Below are 26,323 nucleotides of genomic sequence, written 5' to 3' on the forward strand. Positions count from 1 at the left end.
GAAGATAACAAAAGCAGTAAATCTGGACTGAAACCAGCCTCCAGACAGAAAACACGGTTTACACTTCACCTGCGTAGTAGACACAGGAGTGGCTCTGAGACGAGTTCCTGGAGTGTTCGCTCGGGAATGCTTCCTCTCCATCCTGGTTAATGTTACACGCTTTAGTAAAGAAAAGATGTGACAGAACCGTTCCCGTAAAGACGTGAGGTCACTGATAACAACCACTGTAATTCCATTTGAATTCTTCTGTAACAGCACGGCGCTCCATCTACACGTCCCATTAAATACGCCGAGGCAGTTCACTGTGCTGTCCATCAGCGAGAGGAGCATGGGCATCAAAGTCAACGCGTAAATGAACCCAGACCCATTTAAATTCACATTTATGATGAAATCATGATGAATACGTGAAAGTTTTCCACTTTGATTTAAAAGTTGCCAGAGATGGGGCACATTTGAGGTCACGGGGAAGCTGATTCCATCCGTGAGCAGCCTAGAAGAAGTAGAAGAAGAAGTAGAAGAAGAAAAGATCTTTTCTATAGCGCCTCTCAAGATAAAGATCGCGAGGCGCTTCACAAAAACAAAAAATGTTAAAAATAATTTAGAAAATCATTAAAAATATATTTAAAATGAGCAAAAAATAGACACTTGTGATGAAAGATGGAGAGAGAGAGAGAGAGAGAGAGAGAGAGAGAGAGAAGGAAAGAGGGAAGTCAGTGGATCCTGAGGAAGGTGGAATAGGGGAGAGCAGAATAAAGAGAGAGAGGTGATGAAGGTCTTACAAAAGCCAGAACAGGTGAGTCTTCAGCTGCTTTTTAAAGGAGACCACTGAGTCCATTGTAGTTACAAGCAGCAGTTTGGTTCTGACCCGGGTTCTACCAGCTTACTGTTTCCTAAGGATCCCAGAGCCCTGCTGGGTGGATATACAGGAAGGAGATCCAACAAGTATTTTGGCCCATGCCACTGAGTGATGCATAAACCAGTAAAGTGCTTAGAAATGATTCTGTGGCTTACTGGTAACCAGTGCAGATTGATTCTTACTTGGACTGGACGCTAAAGATCCCTAACTTTCAGCACAGCAACTGAACGTTGTCCTTGGTGGAGTGAGCTCCGCCGCAGATTTCACGGTGAATCTGGTGCGACGCATCTTCAGTTGTGTGCCCCGACCTCATCGGGTGTTTCGGCCACTTATCACAGAACACCCTCTGCCGGGGTTGGCCCACCCCTGGTTGATCAGACCCGGGTGTGAAGCACCACGTCATCACTCGGCAGCCCAAACTGCACCCCCACGTTTCAGCCGCAATAGGCGTGGTGTGCTTGGTTCTCTTGGTTCTTGTTAGGACTCTGGCAGCAGCGTTCTGAATAAGCTGCAGATGCTTCCCAGCTTTTTTTTGGGAAGACTATCGCAACAGTCCAGCCTGCTGGAGATGAATTGTTCCTCTGGCTCTTGGAGAGTACAGACGCTTTGTTCCTCCTCTCCTCCCTATCTTATCCCAATGCTCTTTGTTTGTCTCTGGGTCTACGGAGCTTCTGCATTTATTCTGGAAACTGGAAACTGAAATTACTAAAATGGACCTGGTCAGTTGGTCACTTAACGCGATTGACAAAAAAAAATTTCCAACGATGAGAACGGGAGAAGGGGCTCCCGGGTGCCCCTCTGGGACAGAGCCAGCTGGGCATATCATGGACTCCTGGAAACAGTGGAACCTGATCTGCCTCTCTCAGCTGTCTGTGGAGGATTCTGAAGACGTGTGGATATTCGTGGTGTTGGTGTCGGGTTTCCTGCTCTTTGGCCTAGGAGGCTTCCTGGCTTACCGGAAAATTAACGAGTTGTCGAGGAATATTGGCGCTCTCCCCGAGCTCAGGGATGGATTACACCGCCCTGTGAACGCACAGAATCACATAATTGTCTAGAAGAGTCGTAAGCTTGGGACTTTGGCTGAGATTCATGCATTGGCACAAAAGATGGATGCCATCGAGGAGCGAGTGGACGAATCAGCACGGATTGGGATAGATTAATTTACACCATTATTGGGATTTTGAGAGGTTGAGGACCAGCGGAACTTTAAGACGGACAGGAAATTATCTCTGTCGGGCCCCAAAACAATTTCTAATCTGAATCTGGTACCCTTGAGCCTGTAAGGCTGCAACGAATATTCCCCCCTCAGAAGATATGTGGAACGATGCCGTCGCTATGGCAACTCTGTCTCCCTATCCCAGCCTGAGCGGGACTGCAGGCTGTGAAGGCCGCTGAATCGTTCCAGGAGTCACTGTGCCCTCCAAACCCCAACAACCTCCCTCCCCCGTCCAGACTGAGATGACAAGCGCTGCTCATCGCGGCTGCATGCACTGATGTGTGGAGAGTCCCCAACCCCACCACCCCACCTAGTGGACACTTATGTTGTGTTGTCTGAAGTCTGTTGCATTTCTGTCTGAGGTGTTTTTTGCAGAGCAAAGCTGCCCTCCCTGTGGAGGGTAACTCTGAAGTGCCTTTTTCCCTCCACCTGAACCAATCCTCATATAACCCTCTGATCTCTATTAAGGTAGCGCGACTCGGGGTTGCGAATGACCAGTCACCAATTCTTGTCATGTGTCTATGCCCATGTATGTCTGATCTCTGAATTGTGTGTACTGAAACCCTAATTTCCCTCTGGGATTAATAAAGTATATTTGAATTGAATTGAATTGAATTGAATTGATCCATCCATCCATTTTCTGAACCCGCTTGTCCACACAGAGTTGCGGGGGGGCTGGTGCCTATCTCCAGTGGTCAATGGGCAATCAGGCGGGGTACACCCTGGACAAAGAGCCAGTCCATCGCAGGGCTGAACTGAATTGAATTGAAATGAATTGAATTGAATTGAATTGAATTGAATTGAATTGAATTGAAATGAATTGAATTGAATTGAATTGAACGCATGAATGAGTTTCTCAGATGAGACCTCTGAGTCTTTCTATTTGATGATGATGATGATGATGATGATAAAACACTGAAATACTTAAAACCTTAATGATAAAAATGTTTCATTGGAGAATTTTGTAGAAACTGAAGACAAAACATTATTTACTCGTGGAGAGACTCACTCAACACAGACAGAGAACTGCTGCTTTAAACCTTTTTGGAAAAATGTCAGGTCACAGACGGAGAATCAGTCAGTTTTTTATGGACTAATTAAAACATTCTTGTGGGGAAAACACGAGTACGTCTTTCTGGAGGCAACATTAGTTTAAATCATGAGCCTTTTATGAGGTGTTTAGCCCACAACGCTCTTTATTATTTATTTGTTTGTTTATTTAGAAAACTATGTAAATAACGCCAGCGCTGAGCCACTGCATTTGCACGCTACGGTGTGACGTTACATGCCTGAACTGGTTTTATTTCCTGAGTCAGTTACACAACCACCCGGCGAGCGTGCAAGTACAAGGTTTCATCATCGCAGGTTGTCCCACTTCCTGTCTGAGGACCATAAAAGCCCTGCCGGGCGGCTCCGGCAGCCAGAACACCTGAGCAGCTGATCACCAAACACACAGACTAGAACAGCTCCCCGTCTCTTCAGCAGGTAAACGGATTCTCAGCAGCTTTATGGAACATCACAAACTCTTTTACGGTGTTATTAAACCAACCGCTTCCCTTATTTCTGCAGATCTGTAGAAAAAATGGCAGCAGAGATTTGCAACATGAGCAGCATTTGGTCCAAGAAGATGCCCCAAGGTCTGGGCCTGGAGATCTCCCATCAGCCACATTCGATGAGGCACGTCGCCAACCTGATCATCGCCATCGAGAGGCTGAAGGCTGGAACCTCGGAAGACGTGCTGAGCACCGACTTCAGGGATGAGAACCTGCTCAGCGTGGTGTTGGAGAGCATCGTAGAAGGTACAGGAGACTAAACACTCTCCTTTCTCATGAGGTCAGACTAAAGCTGAACAGAACGGCGTTGCTCACCTAATGTGTTCTTCTTCTTCTTTTAGAGAAAAACATTTTTGAGAGGAGGTCAGCTCCACCTCAGTTCAGCTACACGGGTCAGGGCGTCTGTTCTGTGTCCGACAGCAAGAAACGAAGCTTGGTTCTGGTGGAGAACAGCATGGAGCTGCACGCAGTGCTACTGCAGGGCGGCAACGACTCCCGCAAAGGTAACTGCTGAGGAATCGACCTGGCAGGGGGGGGGGGGATAACGTCACATAAGAGGTAGACGAACAAAAACATGAAGACTTTGCTTTTGTTAACCCGCGTCCTCCGCTCTCTCCTCAGTTTTCCTGAACATGTCCACCTACGTGCTCACCAGCAGCTCCGACGCCAAGCCTGTCGCTCTGGGCATCAAAGACACAAATCTATACCTGTCCTGCCACAAAAAAGGAGACAAGCCAACGCTGCATCTGGAGGTAAACCTCTCACACCGGTCACAGCCGAGCACACCTTGGCCGAAACGGCGAGAAGAACCTTGCCGACACTGATCTTTTGTTCGTTCTCCAGGCAGTGGAGGACAAAAGAACCCTCTCACCGATCGGCGCTGAGAGTGAGATGAAGCGGTTCCTCTTCTACAAACAGGACACGGGCCTGAACGTCAGCACACTCATGTCTGCCTCCTTCCCCAACTGGTACATCAGCACGTCCACCCAGGACAACGAACCGGTGGACATGTGCCAGGAGGGCGCCGCTCGCTACCGGACCTTCACCATCCAGCGGCAGATTTAAAACCAGGCGGAGGAGTCGGTGGGTCTGAGGAAAGCACTACCGCCGTCTGCTGGGAAGACGTGTGCATGATTTACATGCTGTATGTACCAAGTACAGAGATTCAGGTGTGTTGTTAAATCCAACCCCAAGCTGGCACCTGAGTGTGTGGGGATCCTTCTCTATTGTTTCAAATATTTATTTCTCTATTTATGAACGGTGTGTTTTTTTATCTGCCTTTTCAAAATGTATTTAATTAATGAAATAAATCCTGATAGAAATATTCTGTTTGAGCTTCGTGTTTTTGACCAGATGTCATCGGTTCCCAGTTAATAGCAGCAGGGGGGCTGCCAGAGATTTTGTGCCCCGTGAAAAAAATATCAAGTTGGGCCCCCTGGGGGCTCGTCCATAGCTGGAGCTGGGGTTCCACCCTCCCAGATTCGAAGGGAGAAAAAATATATAATATATATACTTTATATTAGTGTTTCAGTTTTGCTTAATTACGTAGGTCTACATGCATTCTTACTTATTTACATATCATTTTCACCAGCTGTCTCATTAAACAGTGAATTTCCTTCAACAGAATTAGCAATATCACTGCTGGAAAAAGCAGGAAATGCTGAAAGGTGTTAATCTCCTTTTCCTTATTACTCCCTTAAAATGTGTTTATTTATTCTAAGATTTTATTTGATGATAAAATTCAAATTTGGATATCTAATTAAATTTCCTTGTTGTGTCAAAGCTTTACAAAACTACAGTTTCAGCTGTCTTTCCTCTTGAAATCAAGTATTTCTGTATGACTGACAAACATTAAGGATTCACTTCTCACAAGGTGACTTCTTTATTAAGTCTCCGTGGCTTCGTCACAGACACAAAATGAATAAGCACACAGTTCAAACCGGAGTCAGTTAGGGTTACATAAAATTTTAAAGTTGGATAACTTTGCCTGAATACGTATATAAGTCTCTAGAAACCCATTTTTCTCAACAACAAAAAAACAGCTACAAATATATTCAGCCTTGATTGTACACAGCAAGATTTATTATTCACAGCAGGGTTTCCCTTACATAGGCGTAGCCGTGGCGGGCCGCCACGGCTGAAATCCCACCGCCACGCCTACAAGATCAAGTTTTTTGATTTTTTTGCGCCGTTTCCCAAAGAAGCAGCGGGAACTACTATGGTGTCGCTTGTGATCACAGCCGGCGGGCAGCAAGGAGCAGGCAGGGCAAGGTGAAGTTACAGCATAAGTTACGTGCGAGTAACGTGGTACAAAAGTAATTAGTTACTGTAATGCATTGCTTTTTGCTGTAATGTGGTAATGTAAGGCATTACAGGGAAAGAAAACGGTAATATTTACTCGGTACAATTGTCAGTAAGGCAGTAATTACAAACCCAGAATCAAGATGTGGGTTTCTTAAAAACTCAAATTGCGGGAAGCCTGAAAAAAGATCCAGTATCCACATATATGACGTCATTTATGGACTCAGCTTTGCGGGCATTCTATGAGCAGAGAGGACGCAGCGGCAACGGCTCAAATCCTCCAGCTGCGTCCTGCGCGCGGCCGCTGTTGAATTTTAACCAAGATGCACTGAACTGCCAAATTATTGACTACACGTGTCTGTAGCACGATTAAACACACATTTAAATAGTTTATCTGCAAAAAAAAATGTCATTTGGGGGTGACTTGCTCTTTAAAATTTAAATATTCTGCCTAAAACTGGCAGTGTTGTGCCGTTGTCAGGTAAAAACTCTGCACTGTATTTGAATTTAAATCTGCCACCGCTATTGGCTAAGAGGTATGCTATGATGTAAACTGGTACATAATGATGTCACAGTGCTGTTGTGAGCCTGTGTGTGTGTGTATTTGTTAGCAGCTCCGCCCTCTCGGTCTGCCAGGCAACAGCATTTGTTGCATTTTTCAAACATGAAGTGGGAGTGGAGTTAGACTCTGATAGGGGGTGACTTGCTCTTTAAGTGGCATGTTTTATTTTGAAGGAATCCACTCTCAAAATCTCAGTTTCCTGTTTCCATTCCAGGTGAAAAGCAGCACGTACACTGTGAATCCCATAGACAGAATATTTAGCCATTAATCAAGTAAAACTAAAAGATTACAAGTAATTTAATTAATATTTTTAGACAAAGAACAAACAGTAAAAAAGAAGTGAATTGCTAATCTGTTGCTGGTTATTCTCATTGTATTTGGTGTTTAATTTATTTTATTTAGTAGCTTATACATTGATTGTTAAATCCAGATACATTGGTGTTTTTTTCTGTTCAAAACAAAGTGCGTACTTTTAAAAAAAAGTCCAATTTGTTAATGAATTAGTGTTTATTAGACAGCCTACAGATGTTAATGATTACATTGTGTAACAAAGAAATACGTATTTTATATTCATTTAATTTTAAATCCCAGAGTCTAGCTTGGATTTAGTTTCGCCCTGTGGCCACCAGATATGTTTATGGTGTTGTATTTTTACACGTCGATGGTAACAAGCTGCTTAGCTCGTTGACATAATCCCGTTGAACACAGATAAGGTCAATAGATTTGTTGAGTTTTAGTAGTTTGTATACGTGAAGGCATGGATGTAATTTTGGGGGGGACAGGGGGGACATGTCCCCCCCCCCCCACCACACACACACACACTTTTTCCAAAGTCAAGATTTGACCCCTGCACCTTTTACCATCCAAAAACAATATTACGCTATATTAAATTGACACTGGTTGAGCTTTAGGACCACGTGAAAAACAACCATTTGTGTTGAAGCCTTTTTCCTATCAGAGCTTACTGTAAAGATACCCCCCCACCCCCACCCCACATCTAAAGCAAAAATGACGTCCATGCGTGAAGGTCTTCTGGCTCTCCCATTTTTACACTTATTATCCTGTCAACACTCATTTAAACCCCGTAGCCTTATTTTGAAGGAATTTACAGGAAATACTGCCTGTAGCAACAACTTTGATCCGCCAGAGGGTAAAACGAGTTTACCTAAATAATACCTGCACAGATAATCCAGAGTACAGATTGTTGCCATCAATCATATCAAATGGCAGATTACAAGTACTTGCATTAAAAGTTTATTTAGACAAAGAACAGTAAACAAGAACTGCATTTCTATTGTGCTACTGTTACTTTGATGTATTTGTTTTATTAAAATTATTGGAGTAGTTTAAGCATTCATGTGAAACCCAAAAACTTTAGCGCTGCTGCTGTTCTGCACAAAATATGAACCTTTAAAAAAACTCAATGTCTGTATCAATGTTTGAAGTTGTTTATTAGATATGCAGTTTGGTATTTATTGGTCTTTGAACGAACAAGTATTAATTTTATAACTGGCATTAAAGAAAGAAAGAAAGAAAGAAAGAAAGAAAGAAAGAAAGAAAGAAAGAAAGAAAGAAAGAAAGAAAGAAAGAAAGAAAGAAAGAAAGAAAGAAAGAAAGAAAGAAAGAAAGAAAGAAAGAAAGAAAGAAAGAAAGAAAGAAAGAAAGAAAGAAAGAAAGATTTTTAAAATAAAAACATTTGAAAAATTATTTCATTTTCATAAAAATTTGAAAAATAAAAAAATGTAAAAATGTAAGGATTAGAGATAACGATAAGAAACTATACACTTACTCTGGCAAACTGTTGTAACTAAATACATTTATTTTAGATTGCGTATTTTCTTCCCAATTAGGGAGCTCCAGGCCGTCCTCTCCCCGGCCTTGTCCTCCAGCTCCTCCGGCAGGACCCCAAGGCGTTCCCGGACCAGATTGGAGATGTAACCTCTCCAACGTGTCCTGGGTCGACCCGGGGGCCTTCTGCCGGCAGGACATGCCCGAAACACCTCCCCGGGGAGGCGTCCAGGAGGCATCCTGACCAGATGCCCAAACCACCTCAACTGGCTCCTTTCGATCCGGAGGAGCAGCGGTTCTACTCCGAGTCCCTCCCGAATGTCCGAGCTCCTCACCCTATCTCTAAGGCTGAGCCCGGCCACCCTACGGAGGAAACTCATTTCGGCCGCTTGTATCCGCGATCTCGTTCTTTCGGTCATTACCCAAAGCTCATGACCATAGGTGAGGATTGGGACGTAGATCGACCGGTAAATCGAGAGCCTGGCTTTCTGGCTCAGCTCCCTCTTCACCACGACAGATCGGCTCAGCGTCTGCATCACTGCAGACGCCGAACCAATCCGCCTGTCGATCTCCCGATCCCTCCTACCCTCACTCGTGAACAAGACCCCGAGATACTTAAACTCCTCCACTTGAGGTAGGACCTCTCCCCCGACCCGGAGTTGGCAAGCCACCCTTTTCCGGTCGAGAACCATGGTCTCAGATTTGGAGGTACTGATCCTCATCCCAGCCGCTTCACATTCGGCCGCGAACCTACCCAGCAAGAGCTGAAGGTCAGAGCTGGATGAAGCTAGGAGGACCACATCATCCGCAAAAAGCAGAGACGAGATTCTCCTGCCACCAAACTCGACACACTCCACACCACGGCTGCGTCTAGAAATTCTGTCCATAAAAGTGATGAACAGAACCGGTGACAAAGGGCAGCCCTGGCGGAGTCCAACCCTCACCGGGAACAGGTCCGACTTACAACCGGCTATGCGGACCAAACTCACGCTCCTCTGGTAAAGGGACTGAATGGCCCTTAACAGAAAGCCACCCACCCCATACTCCTGGAGCGTCCCCCACAGGGTGCCCCTGGGGACACGGTCATAAGCCTTCTCCAAATCCACAAAGCACATGTGGATTGGTTGGGCAAACTCCCATGCCCCCTCCATCACCCTTGCAAGGGTATAGAGCTGGTCCACAGTTCCACGGCCAGCACGAAAACCACATTGCTCCTCCTCTATCTGAGATTCAACTATCGATCGGACCCTCCTCTCCAGTACCTTGGCGATTTTTGGGATGCTAATTGGGATGCTGCCCCCGCGACCCGGACCCGGATAAGCGGAGGAAGACGAAGAATTTTCTTATATTATAGATATATAGATCTATATATCAGTCAGTATATAGTACATAGAATATAGTAATATATATAATCAGTCAGTATACACATACATAAAGTCGCTGGTTAGGGTTACGCACTAGAACCACTGTAGTTCCACCTCGTCGCCACTGGAGGGCGATAATCACCTCTTCGTTCATATTAAGTCAATTAAAAACTGCGTTTCCAGCGCCGGAGCTAGGGGAGTGTATCTCTGACACATGAACTCTTTTTGCTCGTGAGAAATTGGGTGTGTCGCGTGCGAGCATGTGGAGAGTGATATTTGTGTGTCGGTGAGTCTGAAAGCCCTGTGTTAACCAACCACGGTTTTAATAAAGGTTATTCAAGGGCTAGGCGGAAACGCACCCGGAAGCCGGAACAAAAATAAAGCATTCGGTGGTTCATTCTGTTTTCTTCAACAGCAGAGCTCCAACGGACGACCGACGGTGAGCAGAACGCTCTGGTCGTCTGAAAAGTGCAGAACCAAATCCGAACAAAGAAACGTAACGGAAACGTTTATCTTTTCGCACAGCCTGCTGGGTAATATGCTAGCGTCACAGCTCACCGAATGGAGACGCGCGGCGGAAATGTGACCAACACAAACGCAGGTGAGATACACAGGTGAAGAAACGGGTGCTGTTAACGGGACAGGTGGAACCCGGAAAGGCATGGAGGTCCGTGGCCAGGGCACATGTGGGATGGAAACGAGGGAGGACAGAGGCGGTAAGGGAGACGGGGATGTTTGAGAATGGAGGACAGGTGGGATGGAGGACGAGATAGGTGGGGTAGGGATAAAGGTGGATAAGGGAGTTGGGAGTGTTTGAGGACAGGTGAAATGGAGACAATGAAGGACATAGGAGACGGACCACCAGACCAAGCACTCGCGTCCAATGGGTCACCTCATGTTTTGACCTCTGGCTTGTCTGTCTCTGCCCAAAGACATGTCTGTGTCACTGTCAGCTGAGAGGGACAGGGTCCAGAGACAGGTGGAGGAGCTTCAACAGAAACTCTCTGTGGATGAAACTGAACTGGACCTGCTGAGCAGTGAGACGGGTAAAGAGACATCTGTCTTTCCCATCACAATTGTATCACTCTGCCTGTCTGTCTTTTGTCTCATTCTGTGTCCCTGTGACTCATCAGATGTCTCAGACAGTGAGGACGAGCAGGATGAGGTGGGACAGGTAAGCAAGGAGACGGTCCCTGTTGAGTTAAAGAGGACAGGTATGTCTTAGGAGGAGGGGGAGGAGCAGGTTGGTGGTTCAGTTCCCTCCTCCTCTGCCGTTGTGCCCTTGGGCAAGACTTTTAACGTGTGTGTGTGTGTGTTTTCAGTGTGCAGCCAGCTTGTTGGTCCAGAAGAAAAAGATCCAAACAGCAATCCAGAACCTGGAGGACATGCTGGGACCACACAGTCCACTCAGTGTGTCCAGCAGGGACAGCAGCTCCAGTGACACGGTTAGAACTTGCGATTGTGTGTGTGTGTGTGTGTGTGTGTGTACACCAACTGCAAGTTAAACCTTTGTTCTTTGTCCTCAGAGTGACCTGGGTCTGTCAGAGTCTGTTGATTCGTGTCTTCAGGTGAACTTGGTCTACCAGCAGGTGATCCAGGAGACTCTGGACCAGCTTGAGACACTCCTGACTCAAAATCAGACACAGCAGGTGAGAACCGGACAGATTAAAACCGTACACAGTTCAGTTGGGTGTGTGCAAGTTACTGATGTGAGACATGTATCTGCAGAGGGACATCTTGTCACAGATTTCTGGACCAATCAAGGAGTCCAAAGAACGTCCCACCTCCTCGCTTCAGTATCCACCCAGGATGTTCCTGGGAAGCTTCCTGAAACCATACTTCAAGGACAAGCTGACAGGACTGGTAATGGGGACAGGGACAGGGACACATAGAGACGCACAAAACCAACCTTATTTTAACTAGTGATGTTTTCCAGTTTAAAGTAGCAGCTCATTAGAACCAGACCAGAACTAATATCTTCTCAGTGGGGGCAGAACACCTAAAACAACTGTCTTCTAAAATTGAAACAAAACTCCTAGTTCAGTAGGTCAGCTAGTGGAGCTGGTCTGGTTTAGTCTAGATCTGGTCTGGGTCTGGTCTAGATCTGGTCTGGTTTAGTCTAAATATGGTCTGGGTCTGGTCTAGATCTGGTCTGGTTTAGTCTAGATATGGTCTGGTTTAGTCTAGATCTGGTCTGGGTGTGATCTAGATCTGGTCTGGTTTAGTCTAGATATTGTCTGGGTCTGGTCTAGATTTGGTCTGGGTCTGGTCTAGATCTGGTCTGGTTTAGTCTAGATCTGGTCTGGGTCTGGTCTAGATCTGGTCTGGTTTAGTCTGGATCTGGTCTGGTCTGGTCTAGATCTGGTCTGGTTTAGTCTAGATCTGTTCTGGGTCTGGTCTAGATCTGGTCTGGTTTAGTCTAGATCTGGTCTAGTTAAGTCTAGATATGGTCTGGTCTAGATCTGGTCTGGTTTAGTCTTGATCTGGTCTGGGTCTGGTCTAGATCTGGTCTGTTTAGTCTAGATCTGTTCTGGGTCTGGTCTAGATCTGGTCTGTTTAGTCTAGATCTGGTCTGTTTAGTCTTGATCTGGTCTAGATCTGGTCTGGTTTAGTCTAGGTCTGGTTTAGTCTAGATCTGGTCTGGTTTAGTCTAGATATGGTCTGGGTCTGGTCTAGATCTGGTCTGGTTTATTCTAGATCTGGTTTAGTTTAGTCTAGATATTGTCTGCGTCTGGTCTAGATCTGGTCTGGGTCTGGTCTAGATCTGGTCTGGTTCAGTCTAGATCTGGTCTGGGTCTGGTCTAGATCTGGTCTGGTTTATTCTAGATCTGGTTTAGTTTAGTCTAGATATTGTCTGGGTCTGGTCTAGATCTGGTCTGGTTTAGTCTAGATCTGGTCTGGGTCTGGTCTAGATCTGGTCTGGTTTAGTCTAGATCTGGTCTAGTTTAGTCTAGATATTGTCTGGGTCTGGTCTAGATATTGTCTGGGTCTGGTCTAGATATGGTCTGGGTCTGGTCTAGATCTGGTCTGGGTCTGGTCTAGATCTGGTCTGGTTTAGTCTAGATTTGGTCTGAGTCTGGTCTAGATCTGGTCTGGTTTAGTCTAGATCTGGTCTTGGTCTGGTCTAGATCTGGTCTGATTTAGTCTGGATCTGGTCTGGTCTGGTCTAGATCTGGTCTGGTTTGTCTAGATCTGGTCTAGTTAAGTCTAGATATGGTCTGGTCTAGATCTGGTCTGGTTTAGTCTTGATCTGGTCTGGGTCTGGTCTAGATCTGGTCTGGCTTAGTCTAGATCTGTTCTGGGTCTGGTCTAGATCTGGTCTGTTTAGTCTTGATCTGGTTTTGAGTTGAACATGCGGTGGAGGAAGGTCAGCTCCACCTCCAAGAGAGGAAACAAGGTTAGTCCAGAAACACAAAATAGATGGTAAACCGGGAATAAATGTACAAAATATGACCAAAAAATCCCGGACGAGCCCCCACTCTTTTACGGCCCCCAGCTCGTCTAGGAGATGATGGTGTTTGAGGGCGTAAAGAAAAATGTGTGTAAAACCAGACCAAACCAAGATGTACTCTCTTAGAGGAGTTTATTAACTAAAAACACTGCTTTATGCAGGCAAAGGAAAAATGAATACAAAACCAAAAGGACGTCCACACTGGGGAATTAATGATAATACAAAACACAAGGACCATCCAGGACTGGGCAAAGAACAATAATATTAATAAACACAAAACGCCGGGACTAAACCGGGAAACTAAGGGAATGAGTTAAACACAAAAAGCTCCACCAAAAGGGTGAGCTGAACTCTTTAACGAGAATTCTAAAGAAGACGAAAAGCGAGCTCTGAACTAGGAAGAATAACCAAACCACACAGGTTGCACAACGAGACTAAATAAGTCAGCTCTAGGAGGGAAAAGAGGAACACCAGCTTTAACACTCAGGCCTCTGCTAAACTTCCCTCCCCGAATGACAGAGGGAGCTGGCTTTTAAAGGAAGCTCCCTGATCGGATAATGTGCGACACCTGGCTCAGCTGGAGCCAGGAGATCAGGAGGAGCACCGAGGCCATCTTGTGGCCACAAAACAGACAGCGTCTGTAACACCCTCCCCCTCAAAACAACAACTAAAAGTTATTTTTGTTGTTTCCACTAAAAACAAGAGTGCTCCCACTAACTAGAAACAAAACAGCTAACTAACTAACTAAAATCCCTGGATCTCTGAAGGCGGGCTGATTAAACACAAAAATATCGCGCTGCGCTGATCCTCAGCGCTGCGGAGTGTCCCCGAGATGGTAGCTTGCGCTACCAACACTAGCCTTAAAGGGAGATCCTTACAGCTAAACCAAAACAAAAACTACTTGGGAGCCTCAATCTGCGTGGCATCGGGATAGCGCGTCAGCCATCAAGTTGTCCATCCCCTTCTTGTGGCGGACCTCGATGTTGAACTCCTGGAGGAGGAGAGCCCATCTCATTAGGCGTTGATTTGAGTTGAACATGCGGTGGAGGAAGGTCAGCGGGTTGTGATCTGAGAAAACAACAGTGGTGAAATGGCTGCAGACATACACATGAAAATGTTGCAGGGACCAAATTAAAGCCAGAGTTTCCTTTTCTATTGTAGAGTAGTTGCGTTGTGACTGGTTGAACTTCCTGGAGAAATAGCAGACGGGGTGATCAAGTCCGTTAGCATCCTCTTGTGGAAAAACAGCTCCTGGTCCGGCGTCAGAGGTGTCAACCTTGATTTTAAATGGCCGGGACAGATCAGGAACCGCCAGGATCGGTGCACAGCACAAGATCCCTAAGAAAAAGTAAAACCTGGGGACAGACTGGGGTTCAAGAAAAAGGAATATCAGTGACAGGAGTAGAGTTATCAGCAGCGAGTGCAAAACAAGGAGTTTGTCCATTCGCTGAGCTGTTACTAAAACATCATGACCTATAGGGAAGTTCACAGCAACCTGGGGCTTTATAACAGCAGTAGTATCTGCAACTGAGGTGTCGTCTGACAGAAAAGGATGCAACACAGAATCACGGAGGGTTATGTCCGGATCCTTTTTAGTTTGCGCTCTAGTCAGCACACAAGCAGGCAGAGGGCCTTCATCATGAACTTCGGGTTCTAAAATGAGTTCAGGCAGAGGTACGACCAAACCTCCAGCTGCATCATTTCCTAATATTAAATCAACTCCCTTTGTAGGGAGTTCGTCCAACACCCCAACCAGAAAATCACCTGAGACTAAAGGGCAGGACAGTTTAATGTGGTGCATTTCGGCCGAGATAGCTCCCATCTCGATACCTTGTAGCATCACCGAATAGCCGGCTTGGCTATTTTCAGAAAACGGCAACAAGCTTCTTTTTATTAAAGTCAGGGAAGCTCCTGTATCTCTCAAAATAACAACTTTTGTGTCATCTTCAGAACCCGGAAGAGACACAAAACCCTCCGAAAGGAAAGGCTTAAAGCAGGGACTGGGCTTTTCAGCGTGAGTTTTGTCACAGCAAGCTATTTCAGGTCGGTCCTTATTTGGAGAACTTCCGGTTCTACGGTTCTTTAGTTTCAGAGAATAACAATCACGGATGACGTGGCCACGTTTATGGCAGTAAAAACACTCGGGTTTTTCAGAATTCGAGGACGGAGTTAATCTTACACTGGGTCTGAATGCACGGTTCGCGTCAGTACGAGTCTCTCTGACCCGGTGAGTGAGGGAGAACTCATCGGCGAGGAGAGCAGCTTCAGAGAAAGAATTCACTTTCTGTTCGTTCAAATAAAGAACCAGTTTTTCAGGCAGATGTCGTTTGAACTCTTCTATTTAAATGAGTTCCTTTAGATCAGACAATGTGGAAATATGCGAAGCAGAACACCATTTCTCAAACAACACAGACTTCATGTGAGCATACTCAACATAGGACTGATTTAACTTAGGTTTCTCGAATCTGAAGCGCTGTCTGTAGGCTTCAGGAACTAGTTCATACGCTGTGAGTACGGCTGACTTTACCTTGTCGTAATCTGCACCGTCTGTTGGAGACAGAGCGGATACCACCTGAAGGGCCTTACCTGTTAACCTGCAAGTCAAGAGGAGAGGCCAGACCTCGCGAGGCCACTGCAGCGTCGCAGCGATCCGCTCAAAGGCAAGGAAGTAGCCGTCCACTTCTGTCTCCCGGAACTGGGGCAGCAGCGTGATGCATTTGCTGACATCAAACGGTGTCGTTTGCAACGGCGAACTGGCGGGTGTCACTGGATCTGGGCGAAACCCCGCACGGGAGGCAAACGAGTCATCAGGTTCTTGAGAAGAAGTCCAAGCCGCGTCAGGAACGGACTTTTTGTTGCGTAGCTCGATCTCGAGCATCTTAAGCTGAGTTTCAGCGTCCAGTCTTTTTAAATCCATTTCATGGCGTAACCGCCGTTCGAGAGCGCGTTCATCAGCCTCCATGCGCAGGCGAGCGAGCCGGAGCTTCAGGCGAGCTCCACTGAGTGGAGAAGTCGAAGGACTCAGATCTGGTGACGATGAGCCGGAAGAGGATTCTTTTGGCTTGACCTCTTTTTCTGGAGCCACCGGAGGCGATGAAGGGCGTGAGCCGGTCTCAGAAGGAGGCGGAAGGATCTCTTGAGCCTCCAAACAGTCCACAACGAACTTCCGTAGAGAGTCTTTCGGGAGCGATTTCGGGACAACCAGATCGAAGTGGGCAGCTACTTCCTGCAGGTCGGCTTTTCTGCAACGCTCCAGCAGCCGGCGCGAGGGAGCCTCCACAAAAGCCCGCAAGTCAAAGGTTGCCATGGTGACGTCCGCTCCACCTCCAAGAGAGGAAACAAGGTTAGTCCAGAAACACAAAATAGATGGTAAACCGGGAATAAATGTACAAAATATGACAAAAAATCCCGGACGAGCCCCCACTCTTTTACGGCCCCCAGCTCGTCTAGGAGATGATGATGGTTTGAGGGCGTAAAGAAAAATGTGTGTAAAACCAGACCAAACCAAGATGTACTCTCTTGAAGGAGTTTATTAACTAAAAGTGCTGCTGAAATGAGCAGGAAACAAATACTAAGACACCAAACACAAAGATCTTCCAAATACTGGGTAATTAACAATAAATACTAATAAACAAACGATCATCCACTCTGGGTATATTTTACTAAACACAAAACGCCGGGACCAAACCGGGAAACTAAGGGAATGAGTTAAACACAAAAAGCTCCACCAAAAGGGTGAGCTGAACTCTTTAACGAGTAATAATAAACACAAAAGCTCCACCAAAAGGGTGAGTTGAACTCTTTAACGAGTAATAATAAACACAAAAAGCTCCACCAAAAGGGTGAGCTGAACTCTTTAACGAGAATTCTAAAGAAGACGAAAAGCGAGCTCTGAACTAGGAAGAATAACCAAACCACACAGGTTGCACAACGAGACTAAATAAGTCAGCTCTAGGAGGGAAAAGAGGAACACCAGCTTTAACACTCAGGCCTCTGCTAAACTTCCCTCCCCGAATGACAGAGGGAGCTGGCTTTTAAAGGAAGCTCCCTGATCGGATAATGTGCGACACCTGGCTCAGCTGGAGCCAGCAGATCAGGAGGAGCACCGAGGCCATCTTGTGGCCACAAAACAGACAGCGTCTAACAATCTGGTCTGGTTTAGTCTAGATCTGGTCTGGTTTAGTCTAGATCTGGTCTGGGTCTGGTCTAGATCTGGTCTGGCTTAGTCTTGATCTGGTCTGGGTCTGGTCTAGATCTGGTCTGGTTCAGTCTAGATCTGGTCTGGTTCAGTCTAGATCTGGTCTGGTTTTATTTAGATCTGGTCTGGGTCTGGTCTAGATCTGGTCTGGGTCTGGTATAGATCTGGTCTGGTTTAGTCTAGATCTGGTCTAGTTTAGTCTAGATCTGGTCTGGTTTAGTCTAGATCTTGTCTGGGTGTGGTCTAGATCTGGTCTGGTTTAGTCTAGATGTGGTCTAGTTTAGTCTAGATATGGTCTGGGTCTGGTCTAGATCTGGTCTGGTTTAGTCTTGATCTGGTCTGGGTCTGGTCTAGATCTGGTCTGGTTTGGTCTAGATATTGTCTGGGTCTGGTCTAGATCGGGTCTGGTCTAGATCTGGTCTGGTTTAGTCTAGATCTGATCTAGTTTAGTCTAGATCGGGTCTGGTTTAGTCTAGATGTGGTCTAGTTTAGTCTAGATATGGTCTGGGTCTGGTCTAGATCTGGTCTGGTTTAGTCTAGATGTGGTCTAGTTTAGTCTAGATATGGTCTGGGTCTGGTCTAGATCTGGTCTGGTTTAGTCTAGATGTGGTCTAGTTTAGTCTAGATCTGGTCTGGGTCTGGTCTAGATCTGGTCTGGTTTAGTCTAGATATGGTCTGGGTCTGGTCTAAATCTGGTCTGGGTCTGGTATAGATCTGGTTTGGTTTAGTCTAGATCTGGTCTAGTTTAGTCTAGATCTGGTCTGGTTTAGTCTAGATGTGGTCTAGTTTAGTCTAGATATGGTCTGGTCTAGATCTGGTCTGGTTTAGTCTTGATCTGGTCTGGTCTAGATCTGGTCTGGTTTAGTCTAGATATGGTCTGGGTCTGGTTTAGTCTAGATCTGGTCTGGGTCTGGTCTAGATCTGGTCTGGGTCTGGTCTAGATCTGGTCTGGTTTAGTCTTGATCTGGTCTGGTTAGTCTAGATCTGGTCTGGTTTAGTCTAGATTTGGTCTGGGTCTGGTATAGATCTGGTCTGGTTTAGTCTAGATCTGGTCTAGTTTAGTCTAGATCTTGTCTAGTTTAGTCTAGATCTTGTCTGGGTCTGGTCTAGATCTGGTCTGGTTTAGTCTTGATCTAGTCTGGGTCTGGTCTAGATCTGGTCTGGTTTAGTCTTGATCTGGTCTGGTTTAGTCTTGATCTGGTCTGGGTCTGGTCTAGATCTGGTCTGGTTCAGTCTAGATCTGGTCTGGTTCAGTCTAGATCTGGTCTGGTTTTGTTTAGATCTGGTCTGGGTCTGGTCTAGATCTGGTCTGGGTCTGGTATAGAGCTGGTCTGGTTTAGTCTAGATCTGGTCTAGTTTAGTCTAGATCTTGTCTGGGTGTGGTCTAGATCTGGTCTGGTTTAGTCTAGATGTGGTCTAGTTTAGTCTAGATATGGTCTGGGTTTGGTCTAGATCTGGTCTGGTTTAGTCTTGATCTGGTCTGGGTCTGGTCTAGATCTGGTCTGGTTTGGTCTAGATAATGTCTGGGTCTGGTCTAGATCTGGTCTGGTTTAGTCTAGATCTGATCTAGTTTAGTCTAGATCTGGTCTGGTTTAGTCTAGATGTGGTCTAGTTTAGTCTTGATATGGTCTGGGTCTGGTCTAGATCTGGTCTAGAGCTTGTCTGGGTCTGGTCTAGATCTGGTCTGGTTTAGTCTAGATGTGGTCTAGTTTAGTCTAGATATGGTCTGGGTCTGGTCTAGATCTGGTCTGGTTTAGCCTAGATGTGGTCTAGTTTAGTCTAGATCTGGTCTGGGTCTGGTCTAGATCTGGTCTGGTTTAGTCTAGATATGGTCTGGGTCTGGTATAGATCTGGTTTGGTTTAGTCTAGATCTGGTTTGGTTTAGTCTAGATCTGGTCTGGTTTAGTCTAGATGTGGTCTAGTTTAGTCTAGATATGGTCTGGTCTAGATCTGGTCTGGTTTAGTCTTGATCTGGTCTGGGTCTGGTCTAGATCTGGTCTGGTTTAGTCTAGATATGGTCTGGGTCTTGTTTAGTTTAGATCTGGTCTGGGTCTGGTCTAGATCTGGTCTGGGTCTGGTCTAGATCTGGTCTGGTTTAGTTTTGATCTGGTCTGGTTAGTCTAGATCTGGTCGTGTTTAGTCTAGATTTGGTCTGGGTCTGGTATAGATCTGGTCTGGTTTAGTCTAGATCTGGTCTAGTTTAGTCTAGATCTGGTCTAGTTTAGTCTAGATCTGGTCTGGTTTAGTCTGGGTCTGGTCTAGATCTGGTCTAGAGCTTGTCTGGGTCTGGTCTAGATCTGGTCTGGTTTAGTCTAGATGTGGTCTAGTTTAGTCTAGATATGGTCTGGGTCTGGTCTAGATCTGGTCTGGTTTAGCCTAGATGTGGTCTAGTTTAGTCTAGATATGGTCTGGTTCTGGTCTAGATCTGGTCTGGGTCTGGTCTAGATCTGGTCTGGTTTATTCTAGATCTGGTTTAGTTTAGTCTAGATATTGTCTGCGTCTGGTCTAGATCTGGTCTGGGTCTGGTCTAGATCTGGTCTGGTTCAGCCTAGATCTGGTCTGGGTCTGGTCTAGATCTGGTCTGGTTTATTCTAGATCTGGTTTAGTTTAGTCTAGATATTGTCTGGGTCTGGTCTAGATCTGGTCTGGGTCTGGTCTAGATCTGGTCTGGTTTAGTCTAGATCTGGTCTGGGTCTGGTCTAGATCTGGTCTGGTTTAGTCTAGATCTGGTCTAGTTTAGTCTAGATATTGTCTGGGTCTGGTCTAGATATGGTCTGGGTCTGGTCTAGATCTGGTCTGGGTCTGGTCTAGATCTGGTCTGGTTTAGTCTAGATTTGGTCTGAGTCTGGTCTAGATCTGGTCTGGTTTAGTCTAAATCTGGTCTTGGTCTGGTCTAGATCTGGTCTGATTTAGTCTGGATCTGGTCTGGTCTGGTCTAGATCTGGTCTGGTTTGTCTAGATCTGGTCTAGTTAAGTCTAGATATGGTCTGGTCTAGATCTGGTCTGGTTTAGTCTTGATCTGGTCTGGGTCTGGTCTAGATCTGGTCTGGCTTAGTCTAGATCTGTTCTGGGTCTGGTAGAGATCTGGTCTGTTTAGTCTTGATCTGGTCTAGATCTGGTCTGGTTTAGTCTAGATCTGGTCTGGGTCTGGTCTAGATCTTGTCTGGTTTAGTCTAGATCTTGTCTGGGTCTGGTCTAGATCTGGTCTGATTTAGTCTAGATCTGGTCTAGTTTAGTCTAGATATGGTCTGGGTCTGGTCTAGATCTGGTCTGGTTTAGTCTTGATCTGGTCTGGGTCTGGTCTAGATCTGGTCTGGTTTAGTCTAGATCTGGTCTGGGTCTGGTCTAGATCTGGTCTGGTTTAGTCTTGATCTGGTCTGGTCTAGATCTGGTCTGGTTCAGTCTAGATCTGGTCTGGTTCAGTCTAGATCTGGTCTGGTTTTGTTTAGATCTTGTCTGGGTCTGGTCTAGATCTGGTCTGGGTCTGGTATAGATCTGGTCTGGTTTAGTCTAGATCTGGTCTAGTCTAGATCTGGTCTGGTTTAGTCTAGATCTTGTCTGGGTGTGGTCTAGATCTGGTCTGGTTTAGTCTAGATGTGGTCTAGTTTAGTCTAGATATGGTCTGGGTCTGGTCTAGATCTGGTCTGGTTTAGTCTTGATCTGGTCTGGGTCTGGTCTAGATCTGGTCTGGTTTGGTCTAGATATTGTCTGGGTCTGGTCTAGATCGGGTCTGGTCTAGATCTGGTCTGGTTTAGTCTAGATCTGATCTAGTTTAGTCTAGATCGGGTCTGGTTTAGTCTAGATGTGGTCTAGTTTAGTCTAGATATGGTCTGGGTCTGGTCTAGATCTGGTCTGGTTTAGTCTAGATGTGGTCTAGTTTAGTCTAGATATGGTCTGGTCTAGATCTGGTCTGGTTTAGTCTTGATCTGGTCTGGGTCTGGTTTAGTCTAGATCTGGTCTGGGTCTGGTCTAGATCTGGTCTGGTTTAGTCTTGATCTGGTCTGGTTAGTCTAGATCTGGTCTGGTTTAGTCTAGATTTGGTCTGGGTCTGGTATAGATCTGGTCTGGTTTAGTCTAGATCTGGTCTAGTTTAGTCTAGATCTTGTCTGGTTTAGTCTAGATCTTGTCTGTGTCTGGTCTAGATCTGGTCTGGTTTAGTCTTGATCTAGTCTGGGTCTGGTCTAGATCTGGTCTGGTTTAGTCTTGATCTGGTCTGGTTTAGTCTTGATCTGGTCTGGGTCTGGTCTAGATCTGGTCTGGTTCAGTCTAGATCTGGTCTGGTTCAGTCTAGATCTGGTCTGGTTTTGTTTAGATCTGGTCTGGGTCTGGTCTAGGTCTGGTCTGGGTCTGGTATAGAGCTGGTCTGGTTTAGTCTAGATCTGGTCTAGTTTAGTCTAGATCTGGTCTAGTTTAGTCTAGATCTTGTCTGGGTGTGGTCTAGATCTTGTCTGGGTGTGGTCTAGATCTGGTCTGGTTTAGTCTAGATATGGTCTGGGTCTGGTCTAGATCTGGTCTGGTTTAGTCTTGATCTGGTCTGGGTCTGGTCTAGATCTGGTCTGGTTTGGTCTAGATAATGTCTGGGTCTGGTCTAGATCTGGTCTGGTTTAGTCTAGATCTGATCTAGTTTAGTCTAGATCTGGTCTGGTTTAGTCTAGATGTGGTCTAGTTTAGTCTAGATATGGTCTGGGTCTGGTCTAGATCTGGTCTAGAGCTTGTCTGGGTCTGGTCTAGATCTGGTCTGGTTTAGTCTAGATGTGGTCTAGTTTAGTCTAGATATGGTCTGGGTCTGGTCTAGATCTGGTCTGGTTTAGCCTAGATGTGGTCTAGTTTAGTCTAGATCTGGTCTGGGTCTGGTCTAGATCTGGTCTGGTTTAGTCTAGATATGGTCTGGGTCTGGTATAGATCTGGTTTGGTTTAGTCTAGATCTGGTCTAGTTTAGTCTAGATCTGGTCTGGTTTAGTCTAGATGTGGTCTAGTTTAGTCTAGATATGGTCTGGTCTAGATCTGGTCTGGTTTAGTCTTGATCTGGTCTGGGTCTGGTCTAGATCTGGTCTGGTTTAGTCTAGATATGGTCTGGGTCTGGTTTAGTTTAGATCTGGTCTGGGTCTGGTCTAGATCTGGTCTGGGTCTGGTCTAGATCTGGTCTGGTTTATTTTTGATCTGGTCTGGTTAGTCTAGATCTGGTCTGGTTTAGTCTAGATTTGGTCTGGGTCTGGTATAGATCTGGTCTGGTTTAGTCTAGATCTGGTCTAGTTTAGTCTAGATCTGGTCTGGTTTAGTCTGGGTCTGGTCTAGATCTGGTCTAGAGCTTGTCTGGGTCTGGTCTAGATCTGGTCTGGTTTAGTCTAGATGTGGTCTAGTTTAGTCTAGATATGGTCTGGGTCTGGTCTAGATCTGGTCTGGTTTAGCCTAGATGTGGTCTAGTTTAGTCTAGATATGGTCTGGTTCTGGTCTAGATCTGGTCTGGGTCTGGTCTAGATCTGGTCTGGTTTATTCTAGATCTGGTTTAGTTTAGTCTAGATATTGTCTGCGTCTGGTCTAGATCTGGTCTGGGTCTGGTCTAGATCTGGTCTGGTTCAGTCTATATCTGGTCTGGGTCTGGTCTAGATCTGGTCTGGTTTATTCTAGATCTGGTTTAGTTTAGTCTAGATATTGTCTGGGTCTGGTCTAGATCTGGTCTGGGTCTGGTCTAGATCTGGTCTGGTTTAGTCTAGATCTGGTCTGGGTCTGGTCTAGATCTGGTCTGGTTTAGTCTAGATCTGGTCTAGTTTAGTCTAGATATTGTCTGGGTCTGGTCTAGATATGGTCTGGGTCTGGTCTAGATCTGGTCTGGGTCTGGTCTAGATCTGGTCTGGTTTAGTCTAGATTTGGTCTGAGTCTGGTCTAGATCTGGTCTGGTTTAGTCTAGATCTGGTCTTGGTCTGGTCTAGATCTGGTCTGATTTAGTCTGGATCTGGTCTGGTCTGGTCTAGATCTGGTCTGGTTTGTCTAGATCTGGTCTAGTTAAGTCTAGATATGGTCTGGTCTAGATCTGGTCTGGTTTAGTCTTGATCTGGTCTGGGTCTGGTCTAGATCTGGTCTGGTTTAGTCTAGATCTGGTCTAGTTTAGTCTAGATATTGTCTGGGTCTGGTCTAGATATGGTCTGGGTCTGGTCTAGATCTGGTCTGGTTCAGCCTAGATCTGGTCTGGGTCTGGTCTAGATCTGGTCTGGTTTATTCTAGATCTGGTTTAGTTTAGTCTAGATATTGTCTGGGTCTGGTCTAGATCTGGTCTGGGTCTGGTCTAGATCTGGTCTGGGTCTGGTCTAGATCTGGTCTGGTTTAGTCTAGATCTGGTCTGGGTCTGGTCTAGATCTGGTCTGGTTTAGTCTAGATCTGGTCTAGTTTAGTCTAGATATTGTCTGGGTCTGGTCTAGATATGGTCTGGGTCTGGTCTAGATCTGGTCTGGGTCTGGTCTAGATCTGGTCTGGTTTAGTCTAGATTTGGTCTGAGTCTGGTCTAGATCTGGTCTGGTTTAGTCTAAATCTGGTCTTGGTCTGGTCTAGATCTGGTCTGATTTAGTCTGGATCTGGTCTGGTCTGGTCTAGATCTGGTCTGGTTTGTCTAGATCTGGTCTAGTTAAGTCTAGATATGGTCTGGTCTAGATCTGGTCTGGTTTAGTCTTGATCTGGTCTGGGTCTGGTCTAGATCTGGTCTGGCTTAGTCTAGATCTGTTCTGGGTCTGGTAGAGATCTGGTCTGTTTAGTCTTGATCTGGTCTAGATCTGGTCTGGTTTAGTCTAGATCTGGTCTGGGTCTGGTCTAGATCTTGTCTGGTTTAGTCTAGATCTTGTCTGGGTCTGGTCTAGATCTGGTCTGATTTAGTCTAGATCTGGTCTAGTTTAGTCTAGATATGGTCTGGGTCTGGTCTAGATCTGGTCTGGTTTAGTCTTGATCTGGTCTGGGTCTGGTCTAGATCTGGTCTGGTTTAGTCTAGGTCTGGTCTGGGTCTGGTCTAGATCTGGTCTGGTTTAGTCTTGATCTGGTCTGGTCTAGATCTGGTCTGGTTCAGTCTAGATCTGGTCTGGTTCAGTCTAGATCTGGTCTGGTTTTGTTTAGATCTTGTCTGGGTCTGGTCTAGATCTGGTCTGGGTCTGGTATAGATCTGGTCTGGTTTAGTCTAGATCTGGTCTAGTCTAGATCTGGTCTGGTTTAGTCTAGATCTTGTCTGGGTGTGGTCTAGATCTGGTCTGGTTTAGTCTAGATGTGGTCTAGTTTAGTCTAGATATGGTCTGGGTCTGGTCTAGATCTGGTCTGGTTTAGTCTTGATCTGGTCTGGGTCTGGTCTAGATCTGGTCTGGTTTGGTCTAGATATTGTCTGGGTCTGGTCTAGATCGGGTCTGGTCTAGATCTGGTCTGGTTTAGTCTAGATCTGATCTAGTTTAGTCTAGATCGGGTCTGGTTTAGTCTAGATGTGGTCTAGTTTAGTCTAGATATGGTCTGGGTCTGGTCTAGATCTGGTCTGGTTTAGTCTAGATGTGGTCTAGTTTAGTCTAGATATGGTCTGGTCTAGATCTGGTCTGGTTTAGTCTTGATCTGGTCTGGGTCTGGTTTAGTCTAGATCTGGTCTGGGTCTGGTCTAGATCTGGTCTGGTTTAGTCTTGATCTGGTCTGGTTAGTCTAGATCTGGTCTGGTTTAGTCTAGATTTGGTCTGGGTCTGGTATAGATCTGGTCTGGTTTAGTCTAGATCTGGTCTAGTTTAGTCTAGATCTTGTCTGGTTTAGTCTAGATCTTGTCTGTGTCTGGTCTAGATCTGGTCTGGTTTAGTCTTGATCTAGTCTGGGTCTGGTCTAGATCTGGTCTGGTTTAGTCTTGATCTGGTCTGGTTTAGTCTTGATCTGGTCTGGGTCTGGTCTAGATCTGGTCTGGTTCAGTCTAGATCTGGTCTGGTTCAGTCTAGATCTGGTCTGGTTTTGTTTAGATCTGGTCTGGGTCTGGTCTAGGTCTGGTCTGGGTCTGGTATAGAGCTGGTCTGGTTTAGTCTAGATCTGGTCTAGTTTAGTCTAGATCTGGTCTAGTTTAGTCTAGATCTTGTCTGGGTGTGGTCTAGATCTTGTCTGGGTGTGGTCTAGATCTGGTCTGGTTTAGTCTAGATATGGTCTGGGTCTGGTCTAGATCTGGTCTGGTTTAGTCTTGATCTGGTCTGGGTCTGGTCTAGATCTGGTCTGGTTTGGTCTAGATAATGTCTGGGTCTGGTCTAGATCTGGTCTGGTTTAGTCTTGATCTAGTCTGGGTCTGGTCTAGATCTGGTCTGGTTTAGTCTTGATCTGGTCTGGTTTAGTCTTGATCTGGTCTGGGTCTGGTCTAGATCTGGTCTGGTTCAGTCTAGATCTGGTCTGGTTCAGTCTAGATCTGGTCTGGTTTTGTTTAGATCTGGTCTGGGTCTGGTCTAGATCTGGTCTGGGTCTGGTATAGAGCTGGTCTGGTTTAGTCTAGATCTGGTCTAGTTTAGTCTAGATCTTGTCTGGGTGTGGTCTAGATCTGGTCTGGTTTAGTCTAGATGTGGTCTAGTTTAGTCTAGATATGGTCTGGGTTTGGTCTAGATCTGGTCTGGTTTAGTCTTGATCTGGTCTGGGTCTGGTCTAGATCTGGTCTGGTTTGGTCTAGATAATGTCTGGGTCTGGTCTAGATCTGGTCTGGTTTAGTCTAGATCTGATCTAGTTTAGTCTAGATCTGGTCTGGTTTAGTCTAGATGTGGTCTAGTTTAGTCTTGATATGGTCTGGGTCTGGTCTAGATCTGGTCTAGAGCTTGTCTGGGTCTGGTCTAGATCTGGTCTGGTTTAGTCTAGATGTGGTCTAGTTTAGTCTAGATATGGTCTGGGTCTGGTCTAGATCTGGTCTGGTTTAGCCTAGATGTGGTCTAGTTTAGTCTAGATCTGGTCTGGGTCTGGTCTAGATCTGGTCTGGTTTAGTCTAGATATGGTCTGGGTCTGGTATAGATCTGGTTTGGTTTAGTCTAGATCTGGTTTGGTTTAGTCTAGATCTGGTCTGGTT

General features: G+C 45.8%; 2 protein-coding genes across 3 annotated transcripts in view; both read left to right on the forward strand.

Annotated features, from left to right (window-relative positions):
- Window positions 1-3,485: 3,485 nt before the first annotated feature.
- LOC107386182 (interleukin 1, beta) lies at window positions 3,486-4,947 on the forward strand. The gene is made up of 5 exons (XM_015960415.3): window positions 3,486-3,557; window positions 3,642-3,871; window positions 3,967-4,128; window positions 4,247-4,377; window positions 4,469-4,947. Exons 2-5 carry the CDS (start codon window positions 3,655-3,657, stop codon window positions 4,688-4,690), a joined length of 732 nt encoding a protein of 243 aa, XP_015815901.1. The 5' UTR covers window positions 3,486-3,557; window positions 3,642-3,654; the 3' UTR covers window positions 4,691-4,947.
- Window positions 4,948-9,974: 5,027 nt separating this feature from the next.
- Window positions 9,975-26,323, forward strand: part of snapc4 (small nuclear RNA activating complex, polypeptide 4) — a 36,833-nt gene continuing 20,484 nt past the window's right edge. The window contains exons 1-7 of one of the 2 annotated variants that reach the window (XM_070555584.1): window positions 9,975-10,079; window positions 10,166-10,241; window positions 10,573-10,686; window positions 10,774-10,814; window positions 10,963-11,085; window positions 11,167-11,289; window positions 11,369-11,503. In XM_070555584.1, coding sequence (XP_070411685.1) covers window positions 10,202-10,241; window positions 10,573-10,686; window positions 10,774-10,814; window positions 10,963-11,085; window positions 11,167-11,289; window positions 11,369-11,503 — 576 coding nt within the window. In that variant the 5' untranslated portion in view covers window positions 9,975-10,079; window positions 10,166-10,201. Of the gene's footprint in view, window positions 10,242-10,572; window positions 10,687-10,773; window positions 10,815-10,962; window positions 11,086-11,166; window positions 11,290-11,368; window positions 11,504-26,323 lie in introns of both variants that reach the window. The other variant, XM_070555583.1, reaches the window with a different exon arrangement.

Source organism: Nothobranchius furzeri, chromosome 10 (assembly GCF_043380555.1).
Source record: "Nothobranchius furzeri strain GRZ-AD chromosome 10, NfurGRZ-RIMD1, whole genome shotgun sequence".
NCBI classification, from domain to species: Eukaryota; Metazoa; Chordata; class Actinopteri; order Cyprinodontiformes; family Nothobranchiidae; genus Nothobranchius; species Nothobranchius furzeri.